Source organism: Neolamprologus multifasciatus, chromosome 5 (genome assembly GCF_963576455.1).
Source record: "Neolamprologus multifasciatus chromosome 5, fNeoMul1.2, whole genome shotgun sequence".
NCBI lineage: Eukaryota > Metazoa > Chordata > Actinopteri > Cichliformes > Cichlidae > Neolamprologus > Neolamprologus multifasciatus.
The window spans coordinates 28,190,555-28,209,257 of record NC_140443.1 but is presented as its reverse complement, the minus strand read 5'-3'; the positions used below and the strand labels follow the sequence as shown (position 1 = coordinate 28,209,257).

The 18,703-nt window shown below is 42.9% G+C and overlaps 1 protein-coding gene across 1 annotated transcript in view; it reads left to right on the top strand.

The window, feature by feature from the left end:
- The first annotated feature begins 2,683 nt into the window (after positions 1 to 2,683).
- lrig1 (leucine-rich repeats and immunoglobulin-like domains 1) overlaps positions 2,684 to 18,703 on the top strand; it is a 37,806-nt gene continuing 21,786 nt past the window's right edge. The window contains 6 exon segments of the mRNA XM_085158705.1: positions 2,684 to 3,529; positions 3,532 to 3,566; positions 3,568 to 3,615; positions 3,617 to 3,648; positions 13,626 to 13,697; positions 14,429 to 14,503. Coding sequence (XP_085014831.1) covers positions 3,445 to 3,529; positions 3,532 to 3,566; positions 3,568 to 3,615; positions 3,617 to 3,648; positions 13,626 to 13,697; positions 14,429 to 14,503 — 347 coding nt within the window. The 5' untranslated portion in view covers positions 2,684 to 3,444.

The following is an 18,703-nucleotide window of genomic DNA, read 5'->3' as shown; positions in this document are numbered from 1 at the left end:
ACCTGCTGTCTGCCTGCTGCACTAGTAGACATTATATGAGTTCCAAGTCACCCAGGTTATCCACCAGATAAATCACATTAAGAGACAAGTCAACAGTCCACTCAAAATAGAGCCCCAAAGTACCTGGTCCACATACCCTGTTTGTTGGGCTGGGCATTTGTGGCATAGCTGCGATGGTATATATGAATAAGGACATTTAAATAGCAGTTCAGTGGCTGGAAGTCCAATATAATAAACTCTAGCAATTTGATACTTATATATTTTACTATTGATATATTATATTACTGAGTATCAATTAAAATATACTGAAAAAACAGACACGATTTAATACTACACCATATATTCCCTAAGAATAGAATTATATAACTGGAATTACTTTCTAAATACATTTCTTATCAAACGAATAGATATAAATACCATATTATATTTTAAAGTTGAAAGTTTGTGAGATATGAAGCATTTAAAATATTTGAAGGATTTTCACAACTCCAAAGAACAGTCTAAAAGAAATCCAGTTTCTGGACAAAACTATAGAAATTTGTAGTTCTCCATCACCATCAAAGTCATGTTTTAACAGTGTCTCATTTTGCAGATATTTTCCTCGCTTCCAAGAGCCAGAGGCCTCACCTGTAGGCCACAGCGCTCACTCATACACATGGCGCAACGTGAAACCTTTGCTTATTCACTGGAAAGGAACCGCGCTGCTAAACTGCCTGCAGTGCTCCAGGTGTGAATATCTGTGTCCTTGCTACTGTGATTAATAGCAAAGAAATCTGGGACTTCTACCAACACGAAGCGATCACAATAGCTCCGACAGAGTCAATCAATACTTATCTTTCAGTGCTGAGAAAAAAAATGTGATGAGAAAAAGAAAAAAAAAAAGCGTACAAGGGGCCGGGAGGCTGACGGGGGCATTGATTTATCACAGATGTGCATTTTTGAGGCACGGGGCAAATATGATTTCAACATTTGGGAAAAATTTTGTGCTATCATGTGGCCATTACTGGGCATGCTCAAATGGTGAATGATTATTCTGGATGGACAAATGACACACATGTGTATGGGTGTGTTTGCAGGCCCATACATACATACAATTATACACATCTACTTTGCGTGCGATTGTGTATGCAAATTGTCAGGTACATGTACACAAAACATTTGCAGCTTTTCGCGGATGGTTATGAAAAAGGGTGCTTTACTTAATCTAATTTTAAAGACACCCCATTCAAAGTCATTGTGCAATATTATCAGCAAGATTGAAAATAAATGGATAATTTAATCACATTATGTTAAGAATTTTATAAGAGGCCTTCAATTGCTTACAGCGTATGGACAGTGTGTCAATATGGAGCCAATTTGAGCTACTTGGAATGTAAGTAGGCTTTACTCATGCACCGAACTTAAGTACATTCATACATTTTCGTCTGCTTATCCAATTCAGGGTCACAGAAGGGCCTGTACAAACCTATACCAGCTGTCATGGAGCAAGAAGCAGGGTAGACTCTGCACAGGTTGCCAGTTTCATCACTTTCTACCAACAGAGGGACTGGCAACCATTCACACTCACACCTACAGACAATTTAGAACCACAAGTTAACCTGTGGGATGAACCTGGAGTACCTGAGAGAACTTAAATACAGTTATATTTAATTATGCTTTTACTGCACTTTTAGTATTTTGACTTTACACATTTTTATGCTCCACTACTAGGAATCAAATCCAGTATTTTTCTCCAGTTTTATTTGTAAGATGTTATTATTTAAGATTAAATACATTTAATTATGATTGGATTAGAATTAGAATATAAAATGATTAGAGTAGATTAGATTAGATAACATATACATAGGTGGAATCATCACCACAGTCACCACCATTAATGATGTTTGCACAATCGTCTATCATTAAACAGAGTAATATCCAACCACCTTTCCATCAATTTTCTTAATCACTTATCTATTTCAGGGTGATGAGGGGTTGGAGACATTCTCACTGGGTGAAAGTGGACCAGAGTAATATATTTTATTTTGACATTTTGATAGCAATTAATTTAAGCTTGATTTGAGCCTGACTGAGGTGTTCACTTGGAAAGAGAAATGTACTTACTATTCCACAACTGTTAATATTCATGCATACTCAAACTTTACACAAGCAAATGCACATGCACAATTCAACTTTCTCCAGCTGGAACCTCATCGTATTTTACAGCAACTCCTTCAAATGCGCGTGGCTGAGGGGAATACAGCCAATTGCTTATAATCAGCTTTCCCGCTCTTTCTTCTGTATGTAAATCTTGATGTCAGCCTTACTAACAAATACTTAAATCGGGCTTTCAAACCAATTATGTTATTACGGCTTGTTATAATGCGATTACAGAGCTTGATCTGGGTGATTGTCTCTTTAAGAAGCAGTGAGAGTGAGAGGAGGTGGTGCGGTTTCACACCCCGGGGTGGGAAACATGGGCGGGGCCAGAAACCGCTGAGTGACAACTGTTCAAAGGCTCCCCAACTTCGCGAGGCAGTGAGAACCCGCAACGACCAATGAGGTTAGGCCGTAACCCGGCCGTCAACTCTCACCAGCCAATCACAAGCGAGCCGGGGGAGGACCATTGAATTGCTGTTGTGTTTCCAACATGGGATTACCGAAAGGTCCCGTAGGAAAAAAAAGGAAAAGTAACTGGGTAAGGGGGAAAAAACTCATGGTGGTACTGAACGCTCAGAAGGAGAGGAGGAGGGGTACTCAATTAGCTATTAATCGCATCGTCGAGATTTTGTGACCACAGACTGTACCTGATAAGCAGCTGGTGGAGAACACCGGGCGTGCGGGGGGGTTTAAAGTTGGATGTATTCGACCGCCGCGGTATGGACGACATGCAACGTTCGGCTTGAGAGACCAGCGCTGGAGTTTTCACCACTGTTCCTGCGAGCCCGAAATTATTTCCTTCATATTCAAATTTCTGGTTTCTTTTCTTTTGCTTTGTGTTTACTTCTTTTTGTGCTACTCCGCCTGATCAACTGTTACTTGAGAGGTGTACAGGCGCAGTGTCCTTTAACGTCTGACTGTTGCATGTTTTCAGAGGTCGGCAAAAGCAATATCACTACTGACAAACTACATTTAGCCTTTTATGGACAAAGTTTGGAGAGTTAAAGGAGTTCGCTGAAGCCGAGTTTCGCTGCTAGTCCGTGATTTACCTTTCATTATTTTTTTTAGCCCGCCTCGGACGCTAGAGGAGAAAGTTGGAAGTGGGGGACTTGTGTCAGAGATGAATGTTTCTGGGACGGAAAACATTTGGCTGCCCCAAAGTTGTCCGTGCTAGCATCTTTAGTACAAGAGGACAATTAATGCGTTATAACGAGCTTTCGTTTTTTTTTCGTAGCCACATTAACGACACCAGGTTGTGGGCATCGGGAGAGAGCTCAGCGGCCGCGCTATTAAACTGGATACAAAATGGCGGCCTTCCTGGGACGATTTGGATATCTGTCTCGGTGTATTTTTTATTTAATTTTGTCGGTCGAATTCTTTCAAAGTTACGGATGAGTTCAGACACACCATGTGCCCAGAACTGTACCCTGCAGTGGCGACTCAGTGGACTGTAGTAATCTGGAGCTGACGGCGACCGCCTTTGGACCTTCCAGTTCGGACTGTTTCCTTGTAAGTAAAGCGCTTAGTTGCTCTAACCTATTTATTGACCAGCCCATAACGGGATAACAGTGTAAAAACGTGGACAGCAGCATAGAGTGATAGGGCTTTATTTGCTTAAACACGCCGACAGCACGGCTTTGAAGCAGAGGACCCCTGTTGGTACGGGGCTTCTCCCCAGGAATCCCGTCAGAGAAGATTTTTGTGGTTCTGCTTAGAGTTGCATAGTTTTGCCTATGAACTAAAACAGAGGGGGGAGTGACGGGCAGCTGTCATAGAAGCTATGCCTGTGCCTCCTTTCTAACTGTATGTAAGCAAACAAAACTGCCCCCCTCCCCCGCGCGTTTTCTTTTCAGTTAGTTACCCCGGAGGCCCCCTGCGCCTCTAGAAAGTGACGGAACATTAAAACTTTGCGCAGGTAGACCCTGAACATCATGTTGTAACTCCACTTGAGCTTTTTTGTTTTTCATGCTGTTCGTAAATTAAAGTCGCATAATCTTTCACAACATTGTACCCCCCAAACAAATAAAAGCATCTGTGAGTTTGACACTTGGCCAGATGCTGTGTTGAAAGACTTGTTGTGTAGTTCGGGCATTCCCTGCTGATGTTTTTTTGTTTTTGTTTTTGTTTTGTTTTTAATTTTTGCTTAAATAGTCAGGCTTGGGGAGTTTTATTCAAAGTAGGTTAACAGGTGTTTTTGTTATCGCGAGAAGAGCCACGTGCGCAAACGTGTATTCCAAGTTGTTTGCACTTAAAAGGGTGTTAAAGGCTTTGCTTTGTGAATTATCGTTAACTTCAAGTCATTCTGTATTTTATAACGCACTTACTTTTAGAGATGTAATTGAATGTTCCAGGCTCTGGTTTATCTTCATGCTTAAAAAAAAGATTTATCTCTTTGTGCCTGGCACATGTGCCTTTGGTTGCATCTATCTGAAGGTGTATTCATGTTTCCAGTGTTAGAGTGAGCAAACAGTCCCTGCAGCCTGAGCAAACAAATAGACCCAAACATGTCATAACAAATTAACCGTCATTACTCAGTGAGACTTATGACAGGTATCATCCTGATTCCCCCTTCTGTCTCGCTAGATTCACTTCATAAATTCAATTTCTTAGGAAAGTCACCGGCTCCTGGAAGTAAAGCTGACAACAAATGAAACTCTTGTCTGCCAGATCATTTAGGAAATGAGCTAATTTGGCACATTTTTATAAAACATCCCCCAATGTATGGGGAACTTAAGCACTTACCAGACTGAATTAGATAGTTTACTTACAGACAACACTGCTCTCTGTCCTCCCTGTTGACATGTTGTTTCTCACTGGAGTATATTGCACCCCACTGTTTCTAGTGACTTTTACAAATCCTTAAACCTTTGAGATTTTTTAGTATTTGTGTGTGTGTGTGTATATATATTCCTGGGAATTTAGATAAAGGCCTTAGGACTGTTCTGGCTCCCAGGTTCCTGTTTGAGGCAGTTTTTCTTGCCCCATGTTGTCAGGAATGCAATGGCTTTAAAAAGTCTTCAGAAAACACGAATAACGGCACTTGTGCCTGAGTAGCCCCGTTGCCCTGAAGCACCTCTTAGCCATTCTCAAGTGCAGATGCTGTTTATCATGCATGCACGCAGACTCACAGTACTGCCCTGTCCTCTTGGACAATGATCATGTATTGTGGGACAAATGTCCCATCTGAAACTGTGAAGATAGGGTCCCCGCGCAAGCCCTGTGTCGCTCCAAGTCGGCTTCTGTTATCTCGTCCAAACTTATCAGGCAGAGATTTAAGGACCCGCAATCTTTGTTGTTTTCAAAGGGAATGGCTTTATGGCTTTGAATTATCTTTTAAAACACCTAGGTTGCATATTTCCACACCACTTGAGATAGTCACATTGTGCTGGCGGCTAACTCAAAGGGAACCAGCTCTTTGCCTCTGGGGTCCGTAAATGAGCCAGATTAGTGGATGATTACCGTAAACCCAAAGAGGCAAGTACGGACAATTTCACTGGGCTCAATGTGATCCCATCATGGTGAACCCTGTGCTAACTCTGTCCACTTATGTGAAAACAATTTATTTTATTTTATTTTAGGGTATGCAGCAGTTTGGAAGGTTATTTTTTATTTCTGTGCACGAGAGCTCGTGTGTGGTGCATGATGTGCACAGCTGAAAGGGCAACTTTGGTATTGTTGAAAAAGACAAGATAGAGCAGGGGCCTGTGGTACAGTGCAACAATAATAGTTTTAGCCTGTCAAAGAGCTGAAAGAGTCAGTGTTGCACAGTCCCTGGTTTCAAACAAAGTGTGCTTGTCTATCTCCACCTTCAGGCATCTTAGCCAAGTAATCAGTGTGGAATCAATTGATGTTATGATTTCCCCCGGGGGAGGGAGCGGCAGTGGTGGTGCAAGAAAAGGGCAGCATTGGTGGTTGTCAAGAAACACAAGGCACCCACACCAGTTTTCTTCTCTCACTCTAGTGCGCAGTGCAGAGGCTTCCCATAAAGGAAAAATGTCATCATCACCTGAGGTAAACGAGTAGAGGCTGTTAATCCACAACAACAAGCACCCTCCGTTAGTCAAACATACAGCGTGCATGCTACAGTCGGAAGCTTTTAACCCTTCAACCCTCTGCTCTGCTGTCTGTAAAATGAACATGGTTCAAGCAGCAAATAAATGAACATTTCCCACCCTTTTGTGTGGGTGAAGAACGATAGCGCTGTCATTTAGCTGCTGCAGTTATCCTCACACAGGCGCTTAAATTGGGATTACAGTAATGAACCATGGCTCTTATGACACAGCAGCGCACTTGAGGAAGCTGCTCTTGGAGAGAGTTATCATACCTTCACCAAGATGTTGGAGAATTTCAAAGCTTTTAGGCAGCAAATGATTGCAGCAACATTTTTCTTTTACACTTTGTGTTAATAGAACTGTATAATGTCAGGTTAAAGCCACAACCAAAGCAGCTCTTGCAGTTGTTCCCTGTGTTACAGAGTCAGGGAAAATGGATGAAGAGTGTAGTTTATTAGAATGGATCTGGAAAAGCCGATGAGCTTTTTGGCCAGTCAAGACAAGTGGCCAGTGCACCGGTGTTATACTGCAGTTCATCCATTACTAGCAGCCCCAAGTCCACAGAGTCCACATCTCTTGGTGGAGAGAAACAGTAATGCTTTCCAGTTGTCAAAATAATCTCTCCTCAGGATCTTGTGAGAAAGTGGCCTTGATGGTGGATTCAGGGAAACAAAAGATGTTAGCACATCCTGCCTGGGCCACAGAAAGAACAGAGACAAATAAGACTCAAACTTTTAAGGGAAAATGGGTGATTGACCAGGTGTGGAAATGTACCCCTAAAAAGAAGCGTATTAGCTACTTTTTGCTATTTTAGATCATTGATTACTGTATCGCAGTAATATTGATCACTATTGATCACACTAGAATGCTTTATTGCCCCCTCCCCCTTAAGCACATGAGATTTATGAGTGAATGCCTAACAGCCTGGACATCCAGCCTCTTTGAAACCTCTGCGGTTATGAACTTCTTTGTTGCACATGTCCCTTCCTGTTTTACATCAGTGCTTGTAACATTTAACAAACTGTCCACCACTCTCAGATGTTTGCCTATTGTTTCTGATTGATGAATAGCCTAACAACATATAAAGCAAGTTTACTCTCACAAAGTCACATATTCCCTCTCAGGAGTGGTGTCTTATCTTATTTGCAGCCACAGTAATGTGTATTAAAAGCATCTTTGCCCACTGTGCCACTGGCATAATGGGATTTTGCAAGTAAATAAAAGCATGAGCATTACAGATTTTGGCTGTGATTGCCGTGCTGGGATAGAGATAAAGCAGATGCAGGGTGTCTGTTTGCCCAGCGTCTCTCCGTCTTTTCTTTTTGCTATTTGTTGTTATGGAAAGTTCCATCTTTTCTGCATATATATTTTTCACTACTGAGCCCTTGAATCACTCACCTGCTCTCAAATGACCCCCTGTGTAATGTGGCATTTTGCTAGTGGTTTCCCAAGTTTTTACATGTGCTGGCCAAACTCTCTGCTGCAAGTCATCCCCAAAGTGTAGCCTTCAACCTCACTTAAAGCCTTATTGGTAAACGCTACCCCCAACAGCTGGTTTTTGGCTTCTACCTCAGGAAATAGGTTTGTGTTGGTGGTTTCGGGATGGAGAGCCCAGATGGTCGATTGCAGACTGGTTACTGGGGGGGTGTAACTCTGGATCACCTGGCCTGTGGGAGTAGGAGTTCGTGGAGAGGGATGCACTAAGCGGAAATGTCATGTTAATGCCACAGGCTGCTTCTGCTTACTGAATCTCAACTCCACTAGTTGGTGAAAGTCCTCTCAGTGGTCAGAAACCTCAACCACTGTCACACATGTTAGAACACACAGTGGAAACCCAAAGGAAATTGCATGTTACACAGCCGTTTGCTTGACTGCCACATATATGCAGAAATAACACTTTTATTTTCAGGTAGTGTTTTGCTTCATCTAAGCTATTAACAGACACACAAAATAGGTGTAACCACTAGTACTATGCTTGCCCTGGGTTTACTTTTTCCATCATGGCCATTTATACTGTCAGGGATTTTGGATTTTATGTTGGGACTGACTGATGTATAAACACCACAGTGCAGAAATGTTTCATCTCTTGCTTAAACACATCAACATTTGAGCAGCTGGGGCAGAGATACAGCAACAGCACTCAGCAGGGCTGAGCCCTTTGTGGTTTCTAGGGCATTTCTCGCTACGCAGCCTTGTAATCTTGTGGTATTGGTGATTATACCAAGTTTGTTTATTGTCATAGTTTTGCTGGCCTTGCGACTTTCATGTCTGGCAGATATTTTGTAGACCTAACTTGTGTGTTTAGAAGGCTTTAGGATGATATTATCATTGGAGGTGATCTTTATCAGGCCTGCGTCACTTTTCCTCCCTCATCAGGCCATTAGATTTTCAAGTTAGGAGACGTATTGGTGGTTCTTAGATGGAAGATTAAATAGAAGTCTTGTTTTTTTTTTAACCGGCTGAGATGATTCATGTAACGCATTAGCTGTGAACAAATTAGGAAGAAACGGCTAAAGCTTGATCCTCTACTCTAATAAGAGCAGATAAAGTCTGACATTAATATGGAGATATGGAATGAGCTCATAGCCTCACGCTGGCTCTAATGACAATCAAACAGCTGCTGCCACAACTCATTCGACAGGAATTCAGTCAGCAGAATAGATGGCTCTTTTGTGAAGACACTTTAGGGCGCCAAGTTTTCTTTTTTCTCTCTTTTTTCCTCTTTTCCCTCTACCCTGAAGTCAGTATCTACAAAGTGGGCTTGATCAGTGAATCATCTGTGAATTCTGTACATCTGGTAAGAGTTTGGGAATCTGGAGAAGATGTTTGGGGGAGAGAAAAAAAGTGTGACTTGGAAAGAGTGAGAGGTACTGCGCAAGTGAAGCAGCTTCACCCCAGAAAACAGACAGCCCTTCGAGACACAAGGGGAGATTGGAGTGCTAACTTGGGCCAGATTTTTTTTGTCCCCTGGCCTCTGTACTTTCCAAAACTGTAGAAAACAGCATCAACTTATTTCCCAAAACAACCACAAATTCATATGTAATCATTATTACCATGGGTAATTATTGTTCTGCTAATAAAATAAACATCACTAGGGAAGGAAATTAACGCATGAAAAACTGTCTGTCTTTTTCTTCACTTTGAAGTTAAGAGCATTAGGCCAGACTACTAGACAGGAGTACAACAATACAGTGTTTATGTTATTCTTCGAGATTAATTTGGGACACTCATTTCCCTGTACTCGGAATGATCTAGCATGGCGCCATTTGTAAAACATTACACTGTTATCACACTAGACGGCAGGAGCATGCTCCTGCATTAAACCCTTGGTTTGCCTGCTGTGCAGATGGCATCAACGGGTTTGTGCTTCTCATATGGAGTGCCCAGTCTCGGGTCTGTGGGCCCAGCCGTAGGTTCAAGCAGCGCCTCGGGCTGCTGCAGAAACTTTCCCCAACCTTGTCCTGGTTTGTTTGGAGTGCGCTGCTTCATCTCCTGCTATAACCCCAAAGCGGCAACACTCACAACGGGGCTGCACATGGCCCCAAGATGTGCCTGCATCGGAAAACTTCAGAGTCACGCTCCCAGTCGGGCTGATTTCAAAGGCAGGAGCAGCCTCTTTGAGTTATGTGTGTGGGGGCAGTGAGTATCTGTAATGCAAATGGTAAAATATGCTGAGCCCATCAGCACTACATCTCTCTGATCTTGCACCTAAGTTCTCCTTGCCCCCCCTTCCAAGGATCTGGTATTTACTGTGTTTCTTTGCTCCGATTTTAACGAGTCAGATTTATCACTTTTATAGTAACGCTTGTCGGCCAGTTTATGCTTTTAACCTTGTCGAAACTGATAAGATACTGGCCCCACTTCTCATTCGCTGTATGACTTGTGTGTAAAATGGTGGCCGGGAGCTGGTGTTAGCTTTGTGTACACTCTCACTGCAGTTGCCGGGCTATAAACTGGCCTTTAATGACAGGAAGAGCAGCGTCGGTGTGTGTATGTGTGTCTGTGTGTCTGTGTGTCTGGCTCTCTGACACGCAGGTTATTATTTGACCAGTTTTACGATGCCATGAAGTCGACCACATTAAAGAGCTTTTGTCTCACAACTGGGCTACAGAAGGCTCATCCCTGACATCACTTCACACTTTGAGCGAGCAAAGTTCATGCTGCATTTATCTACGATAGAAATGGGAAAAGATAATGATGATGTATCTCTGTATGTCTAAGTCCCTGCACTTTTCCTCCCTCCTCACATCTCCTCTCCCACACACAGGCTATGCGCTGACTTACAAGTGTAGTGTCATACGCTATGACATCACTCCACTACTCACCGGCTTCCTCTACTCCCACAGTACCCATAACGAAGCAATTTTTTTAAGCTTTTTAATGAGTTTTTATGTGTCACATCGGCTACACAGTCCAGAAGTGATGGTCTTCTGCAGGCGCTAGGCTCCATTTTTCTTTCTAAGACACCTGCTCTATGAAGCAGGCCTTTCATGAGTTTATCATGCTTGCTTTTGAAGAGTTCCTTCCCAGGTATACTCGGATTGAGTCAAACCTTCCAACTAGTTGTTAAGGCGACCAGCTTAGGATGTTGTCAATTGAAGTATGTCTGTTGCTGTTTCATAAAGAACCTTTGATATGTTCCATCTTTAAGTGTTTCAGGGTACTGGGCCAAGTTGACTTGGTGGGGTTGTTGTGAGCAAAAACTACAATTTGTAGGTGCAATGCACTAGAGACGGCAGAGTAAAAGTACATCTGAGTAACTAAAGAGGCAGGAGATTGTACTGTTCAGTTATTTATTTGGAGGATAAAATAATCTTTAATAATTGAAAAAGCTGTTCTTCCACATAAACTCGCCCACGCACACCAAAGGACTCAAAATCTGAGGGAAAACACTGGTAGACTGTGTGATGAATGTTAATTGTGCCCCTTTTTGATTGTCCAAAATGCTTTACTGGCATCAGCACATTCATCAGAACAGATTGAAGTCAGTGGGAAAATTAGCATTTGATTCAACGTTTAGATTTTCCCACACTTTCTTTGGCTAAGTACCTGGCTGAGAGTGCTTTTGAGTGTGATCCTGCTGACTAATGTCAAACAGTCCTGCCCATTATGAAGTAGTTGTACCACACAATGGAATGCAGTGTTTGAACCACTCTCAATTTTTTTTAAGGTAAATTGCAGTAGTGTTTGCCATGTTTAATAAAACACAGCTACACTTCGTTTTCCAGCTGGTTGAACTATACAGCATAAACTTGCAGAGGTTTATGGAACGCTAAACCCAGTTTAGCATTTGAGAGGATATTTGGATAGTTCTTTTTTTTTCTTCTTCTTCTGAGCATGTTTGTTTCTGTTAGTGTTGGCGTCTGCATCTCTCCACTCGCGGAGCAGTCGAAAACTCAAAGACTTGTATTTTTCTTACCCGATGCAGCAAATTCTTTCAGAAACTGCATGAGTGCAAGGTCACTTTCTGGAAAGCATTAACAATGCTTAAAGCTGGAGTCACATTCCCTCCTTCTTTCCTGCCATATGAGGGAGTGTGTGTGCGTGCGTGCGTGCATGTGGTGGTGGCGATGGGGGTTGGAGAGGGAGAGAACCCAGCCCTTATCATCACCATCGCCTCCTTTACAGTAGGTGTTAAAATACTGTGAAACTTATCTCATCTGATAGGCAAGAAAACAGATTTGTCTCAATGAAGTGGGAAGGAAAAGACGGAGTTGTGTAAATACCATAGGTGACTGAGGAAAAAAGGCACAGGCGTGCTTGCGTATACACACATAAAAGGCCAGTTCTGTTTGCTGCTGTGGCCTTTGGCACCAACCCGACAGGTTTACCCCCCAACCTCGACTTTGTTTCTTTAGTCAGTCCCTCATCCTGCTTTATCCTTCTCCTTATTTTAAACCTTGAGTATCATATCTGCAGTCAATTTTCTCTGCTTAATTCAATATTAAATATGAAAGTTAGAAATTCACAAAGCTCCGTGATTGTGGCGTTTTTGGATAAATCTTTTACTTGCTTGTTATGCAGTATGGACTGCTGAAATTTCTTCTGCTATTTTGTGCCAAATGCAGGTTGATTAGAAACTACTGATAGCTTGTCCAGATGACGGCACTGCCTCTCATGCTGTCGGTGTTGGGTGTATCTTTGGCTCATTATACCTGCCTCTAGGCAAAGGCGATCAATGGGGACTGTGTGTGTGTGTTGTTTTTTTGGCTTCGTCATAACAAGGTAATTTCCTCCCATTGCAGGGAACAATAATTTAGCGATCTAGGCCTGAATGGGAGGTGCTCCAGTAAACGATCATGACATAGACATGCATACACACCTCTCTGTCAGCCCCGAGGGCAGACACACGCTCTGCTATTATCTCGTCTCACACACACACTTTGAGAGAAAGAAATGGGGAAAAAGACTGTCATTATCTGCAATTGAGCACAGAAGACAAGAAAGGGAAATCTGTCAAGTGAGATGGCTATTGAGACTGATGGGCATAAATTGTTTAAGAGAAAGTGTAGTGAGCATGAAGTATGAAAATGGCAGGTTTTTTGTGTTTGCTTAGCTTCAAATTTATCTTTAAAAAAAAAAAAAATGTCGCTGTCCAGTCTGTGGGATTTTAAGGCCACTGTGGGACAAGAGCAGAATGAGGAATGCGTTACATCAGGTAAAAGTGTCCCCAGACTCTGGGAACAAGTAGCCATCTCTCGGCAGGCCTGTGAAACATTCCTGGGCCGTCTCTCACGTCTGGACAGAGGGATGGAGGGGCGGGAGGCAGGCGGCTCGGAGCTGTGGGCTCCCTTTGTCTCGCCTAGCCTAACCCCACCACGCAAACACAAACAGCGCTCTCACTGCGGCCTGCTCTGCCAACAGGCAGGCGACATGCCAGCTAGGCAGGAGGCAAGTGTGTGACACAGATAGCACTTGTCTACGCGAGATAAACTCAATTCATACGGCGTGGGAATCTCGGTGAAAAACCAAAGGTGTGTTAGCTGTGCCCACCTGCACTCTTAACCGCAGTAAGGCTGTATCACTGGACAAATCGCTCACTAATAAGCTTCTGTACAAGTCAAGTGCCAGCTATTAAATACACCGTTAGCTGAAAGTGCAAATTGACTGCTGCAGATGAATGGCCTGTGGGTAATGTTTGGAAAGTGAGCCAGGAGAGAGACGCTCTGTATCGACGGTATCGATTCGGGCCCTCCTTGAAGGCTGGCGTAAATTTATGTACTGCAGTGTTTTCAGGCATACTTAATGCAGACAGATGAGGATGTTTGTCAAATGGGAAACATAATTGCTGCTATTGATCAGGATCCTTATTTAAAGTGCTGAAAAATGCCAAGGACAAAAGCAATAAAAGATGTGAAACACCATTGCCCTGCAGGTATTTCAAATAATTGTTGTTTCCTGTCTTGTAATGAGCAACTTTTTGTTTGTTTTCAGAAATCTCGGCTACAACAAACTGACTTCCATCAGTCCTGAAGCCTTTGCCAACCTTCCCAACTTGAGAGCGCTGTAAGTAGTCACCCGCAGAACACTCATGGTTTCTGCTGACAGAGTCTCCTTAAAATCTCCTAAACCCTTTTCAGTAAATGTGTTTGACCCTGTTGGATTGTCACCTGAATTTTTAAAAAAATAAAAGTAAAAAATAAAAAAATCAGTTACTTCATTCTGGCTAACTCATCATTGCCGCGCCGCTTCCGAGCAGCATTCTCATATGTGTTCCCTTGAACTAAGTCCAATTGAGAATTAAGTGGTGGTTTTCTATATTAAGCCCTTTCCCCCACCACCTGATACTGTGGCCAACACTGGCCTTGTAAATATTTTATATGGTGAGGAGAGGGCTTGGTTTTGTGTCACTCAGCGCCAGTGCACAAGGCACACACACACAGATACAGGAACGTACTGGTGATACACACACTGGTGACATCTTTGGCAGGCCAGCGGGCCAGTCATACGCTCCCGGACATCTGTTTTACTCCCATGTTATTTTCAGTTTTTAAAAGGATGACTTGCCACTTGCTGTGCAGCAGACGTGAAAAGTCCTATCTGTTGATTTATACGTGCTTTGACTGAAATGAGTTATAACAACCATATCTAAATATGTGTAGATATCTGTGCGTGTGTATAAATATGTGATATATACAAAATGAAAATATATATATACAATTGTCAATTTTCAAGGGTGCTCCTTTATCAGCAGTTTGCTTCTCTAACCCTCTTCTCTCTGTATTTGTAACTTTCAGTCGGCTAGACCACAATGAGCTGACCTCCATACCGGATTTAGGACAGGCTGCATCCAAGATTGTGTCCCTCTACCTGTGAGTATTACTACACTTACTGATTAACATGCCACCAGAAGATCTGTATCCAAAAGAGATGTTTCCCTTGTAGCCTGTGTGTGAGGTGCCCCGTGTGTTCACAGCTGCAACACACACACATGCCCAGACTCACAAACAGTGACAACAGCAAAGAGAGTTAAACATTAGAGAGTGCGGTCACACTCACGTCTGAAAGGGCGCAGCAAATATTGCTCTTTTAGTAATTTTAACAGATTGATGAAGCCAGCCATGCCTATGTATCCCATGTCTGCAGAGGGCTTCTGTTACTGTATTCTTAGGTCAGTTGCCTCACTGGCGTGCTTTTAAATAGTCTGTTGACATACGTTGAGAAAGAATTGGCCTTTGCATCTCATAAGTAATGTTGAATTCATGTGAAGGTAGCTACAAATGTGACTCGACTGCATTTAAAGTAGCTGGTGTCAGTACGAATTTCTGTCTTCACGGATTAGCATGTGGTGGAGTGAGCGGCCAGTCCTTTTACCTTTCTATGTGGTCTGCAGTGAGTGGTGCTGGCTGTTTGGAGTGTCAGCTCGTATATAGTTCTAAGTCGTTGCTCCCAGTTGTGAAATTGTGCCGGGGGGGTGGGGGGGTACTGCCTGTGCTGGCATCTTGCTGCATATTTACAGCCGTATTTGGAAAGGGCGTGGGTGCGCTTGTGTTTGTCACAAACGTGGGCTCAGCGGTGTCTTTTTTTTTCTTTTTTTTTTTGCAATGGAAGGAAATTGATGAAGTGGGGGTAATTTGGTAACTTTATTCATGCTGTTAAAAGGTGGCGAAAGCAGTGATTGAGGCAAGCCCACAGAAATATGTGATCTTTTTATTTTTTTTATTTTTAATGTTGTTCATAATAAGATAAAGTTAATGCAATGCAAAGTAATAGAAGGAAATACAAGAGTTCTGACAACTTGTTTTCTCAGGATGTTACCTAAAGCAACTCGTAATGCAAGAGACAAAGGTTTTTACAAAACAGGTGTAAACTTCAACAAAGGTAGTGATTAGTCACATGGCCACAAAGTGCAACAGTTTCCCTGAACGTTTGTTAACAAATAGAAATAATCAATATTCTGAGGATGTTTCTCCTCGTGAGTGCTGAGCAGCGGTGGCCTCTCTGCACATGCTCCACACATGTGCAGAGCATGTGACGAATGCAGCGCCTAGCCCCTCAGCTCAGGGTACGGGGGCGGGGCTTGCCAAAAGGGGTTCGATAACAGCAAGGAAAATTATCCCATTTTTGTCCTAAATTGCTTGTGTTTGAGTTGATGCAAAAATTATATATACATATACAATAACAGTAATGGAACCAACAAAACAAGCTGAACTACGTAATTCACTGTGCAAATATAAATGTAGCTGCAGTGCACTGCTGCCCGACACCTCCGATTGGGGTCAACAAGGCAAATAAATGTAGGTAGTGATGCTGGCCTTTGAATGGATATGGCAGCGTTGTGGTTATTGCGGTATCCACAAACATTCTCACAACTCGCTCAGTCTGAAACGAGCAAGTTAATCGGCCATCGTCGAGTGCTAACCATTAGCTTCACTCTGTATTTTCTTTCACACTTTGCTGGCATCCAGGCGGGCTGCATGGTAGTAAAGTACACAGCTGCTGGTTCCTATTACATTGGTCATCGACATATCAGATTCAGCGGGGATCTTTGTGGGAGTCACACGTCCGCCTCTCCCTGTGTGTCATCTGCCTGCTTCTCAGAATTTATCGTGATGCACTGATGTGGTCAGAATATTACTGTAAGCTGTGGACAGTTGGTAAGGGAAGCATCTGTGGTTTGATTATTCAACTCTAACAGATGTCTGTTGACATGTATCAGAAGTTTGACCTTCTGTTATTGTGTGTCATGGTTTGTTTGTTTGGGGGTTTTTTTGGTCTGCATCTTTAAGTTTTAGCACAGTCTCATGTTCACTCTGCCTCTGATATAAAACAGACTGGAGCAAGTTCACCTTTACTTGCACAAACTGTGTCCAGTCGCAGGCCCTGCAAATGATTGGGGTGTCTTTTTTTGGGTCTGACTTGCAGCCTGTTGCTAGGGGAAAGGCCAGTAGTGCTGATGGGAGTGGAGGCTGGTGGGAGGGTCAGATTTTTACTAAGCCACGCAGCTGAAGTGAAGGCCCACCGAAGCTCTTGCAGCTGCAGCTGTCAGTCACATAGCTTACAGTAAAATGGGTGAGGGCAGGCAGGGGAGGAAGGATGAGAAATCAGGGAGGGAGTAATAGATCGTAGTATCAGAGCAGGATGACACCATCGTATGTTGAAAGAGGAATGGTTAAAGGAGAAGTAGTGGATGAGGCAGCAGGAAGGGTACAGAAAAGAAAGGAAAAAGGAAGTGAGAGGTGATCTCGGGTTCAGTATCATTCCCAAAAGTAAATCCAATGTGCTTTAACACACCAACCACTGAGTCCTCTGCAGTGTGTGTGTGTGTGTGTGTGTGTGTTCGCGCGCATGCACCCTGGCAGACGCAGCAGCTCGGGCTGCTGGGCGGTGTTCCCGTGCCGTTGGTCGGAGATCGTCCGGAATGTAGTCTGACTAGAAGTTTGTGTGAGACAGTGGCTTGCATAAACATACAAACACCCAGGGAAGCAAATGGACAGAGAATCTGTCTTCAGCCGCTCATCAAACAGTAAACTCTCCAAAAGCCCAAGAGCATTTTATATGTGGTTGCTACTGACTGACAGGCTGACTCCCTCCGAGTCTTCTAGTCTATCGAATGACTTGTTGCAGACAAGGTATGCAGTCATGAATAAAAGGATCTATCCAGAAGGTGTCTTGACACAGAACCTGAAATAAATGGTGAGCTCCTAGTAGGGCTGGGCAATATATCGAGTTTTTAAAAAAATATCGATATATTTTCATACGAGATATAAGATGTGACAATATCGTTTATATCGATATAGTATATGTTACGGATGATACTTGTGGAGCCGCAAGTTTGCCTCTCTTTCGTCCACTTTTGTCTCTACGCAACGCTACTCGGCCTCGCCTCTCCTTCACTGAACACAACCCCCCCTCCCCCATAGCTTCACCTGCAGGCAACGACAAGATGAACACGTCAAATCTCCGTCAACGAGTTACCGCGGATCGCCCCGTGCGTGGGGCTGGACAGCGTCAACGTGTTAGCGAGCTAACCGCGCTAACGAGCTAAAATCCTTTCATTTTCTCAAAAATCGACAGTGCGCCTTATGTATGAATTCTGGTAGTGCTTACTGACCGAGAACCGATTTTATGTGGTACACGGCGCTCAGCAATCTGTCAAAAAATGTTTTAGTACGACTTTGGTAAGCTACGGAGCTGCACCGCTTGATGGATTGTCGGAGCATTACGGCTACCGTAGTCTGGAGCCTCGCCGAGTGATACGTACTGTGCTTCAACGTAATATTACCGTATTGTGTGTGTATAAGGGCCATAAATGGCACATGGTTCAAACTAAAGGCTATCAGTCACGCAGTAGAAGTTGGGAATAGAGCAGCTGTGAAATCTGTCTGTCTTTGTTATTATGCTCATCGTCTTTTAGTTTACATTTTGACTGCACAATTGTGAGCTTTTTGTTATGCACAAAAACAACATTGTTTTCTTTTATTTATGGAGCGTGATTATTTAATAAATGCTGATAATTTATTTTTGAGTAATTTCTTCATGTACATCTACGCTGTACGTTAATAAAAGTGCCTGTGTGACATCTGGGACACAGCTTTGACTAAGAACTCTCTTTTTGTTCTTACATGGCTTTAAAAAAAAAAATCGAGATATATATCGTATATAGCCATCCAGCTAAAAAATATCGAGATATGAATTTTGAGTCATATCACCCAGCCCTAGCTCCTAGGATTTTTGGCATTATAAATTTCTGCCAAATGAAGAGCAATAATTGCAAAAATGAACACTTGTGGGGTTTTTTTTTGTACATTCATTATTCACCTTCATTGGAAGGTGAAGAACGAAACTGCTGACTGATTCATGTGGGTGTGCAATATACAAAATGAAAAACAAGTACATCAGCCTGGCTTTTACGGAAATAAAAGGAATGCTAAAAAGAGACGAGTGGGCGGGTGAGTTGCTTTTGTTCTCAATGTTTTGTTTGATTGAGAAATGACTCAGACTCAATTTTTTGGCCTTTTTTGTGCCTCTTGTAGCACTCTCCCTTTGGTGCTTTCATCCTTTCCGTACAT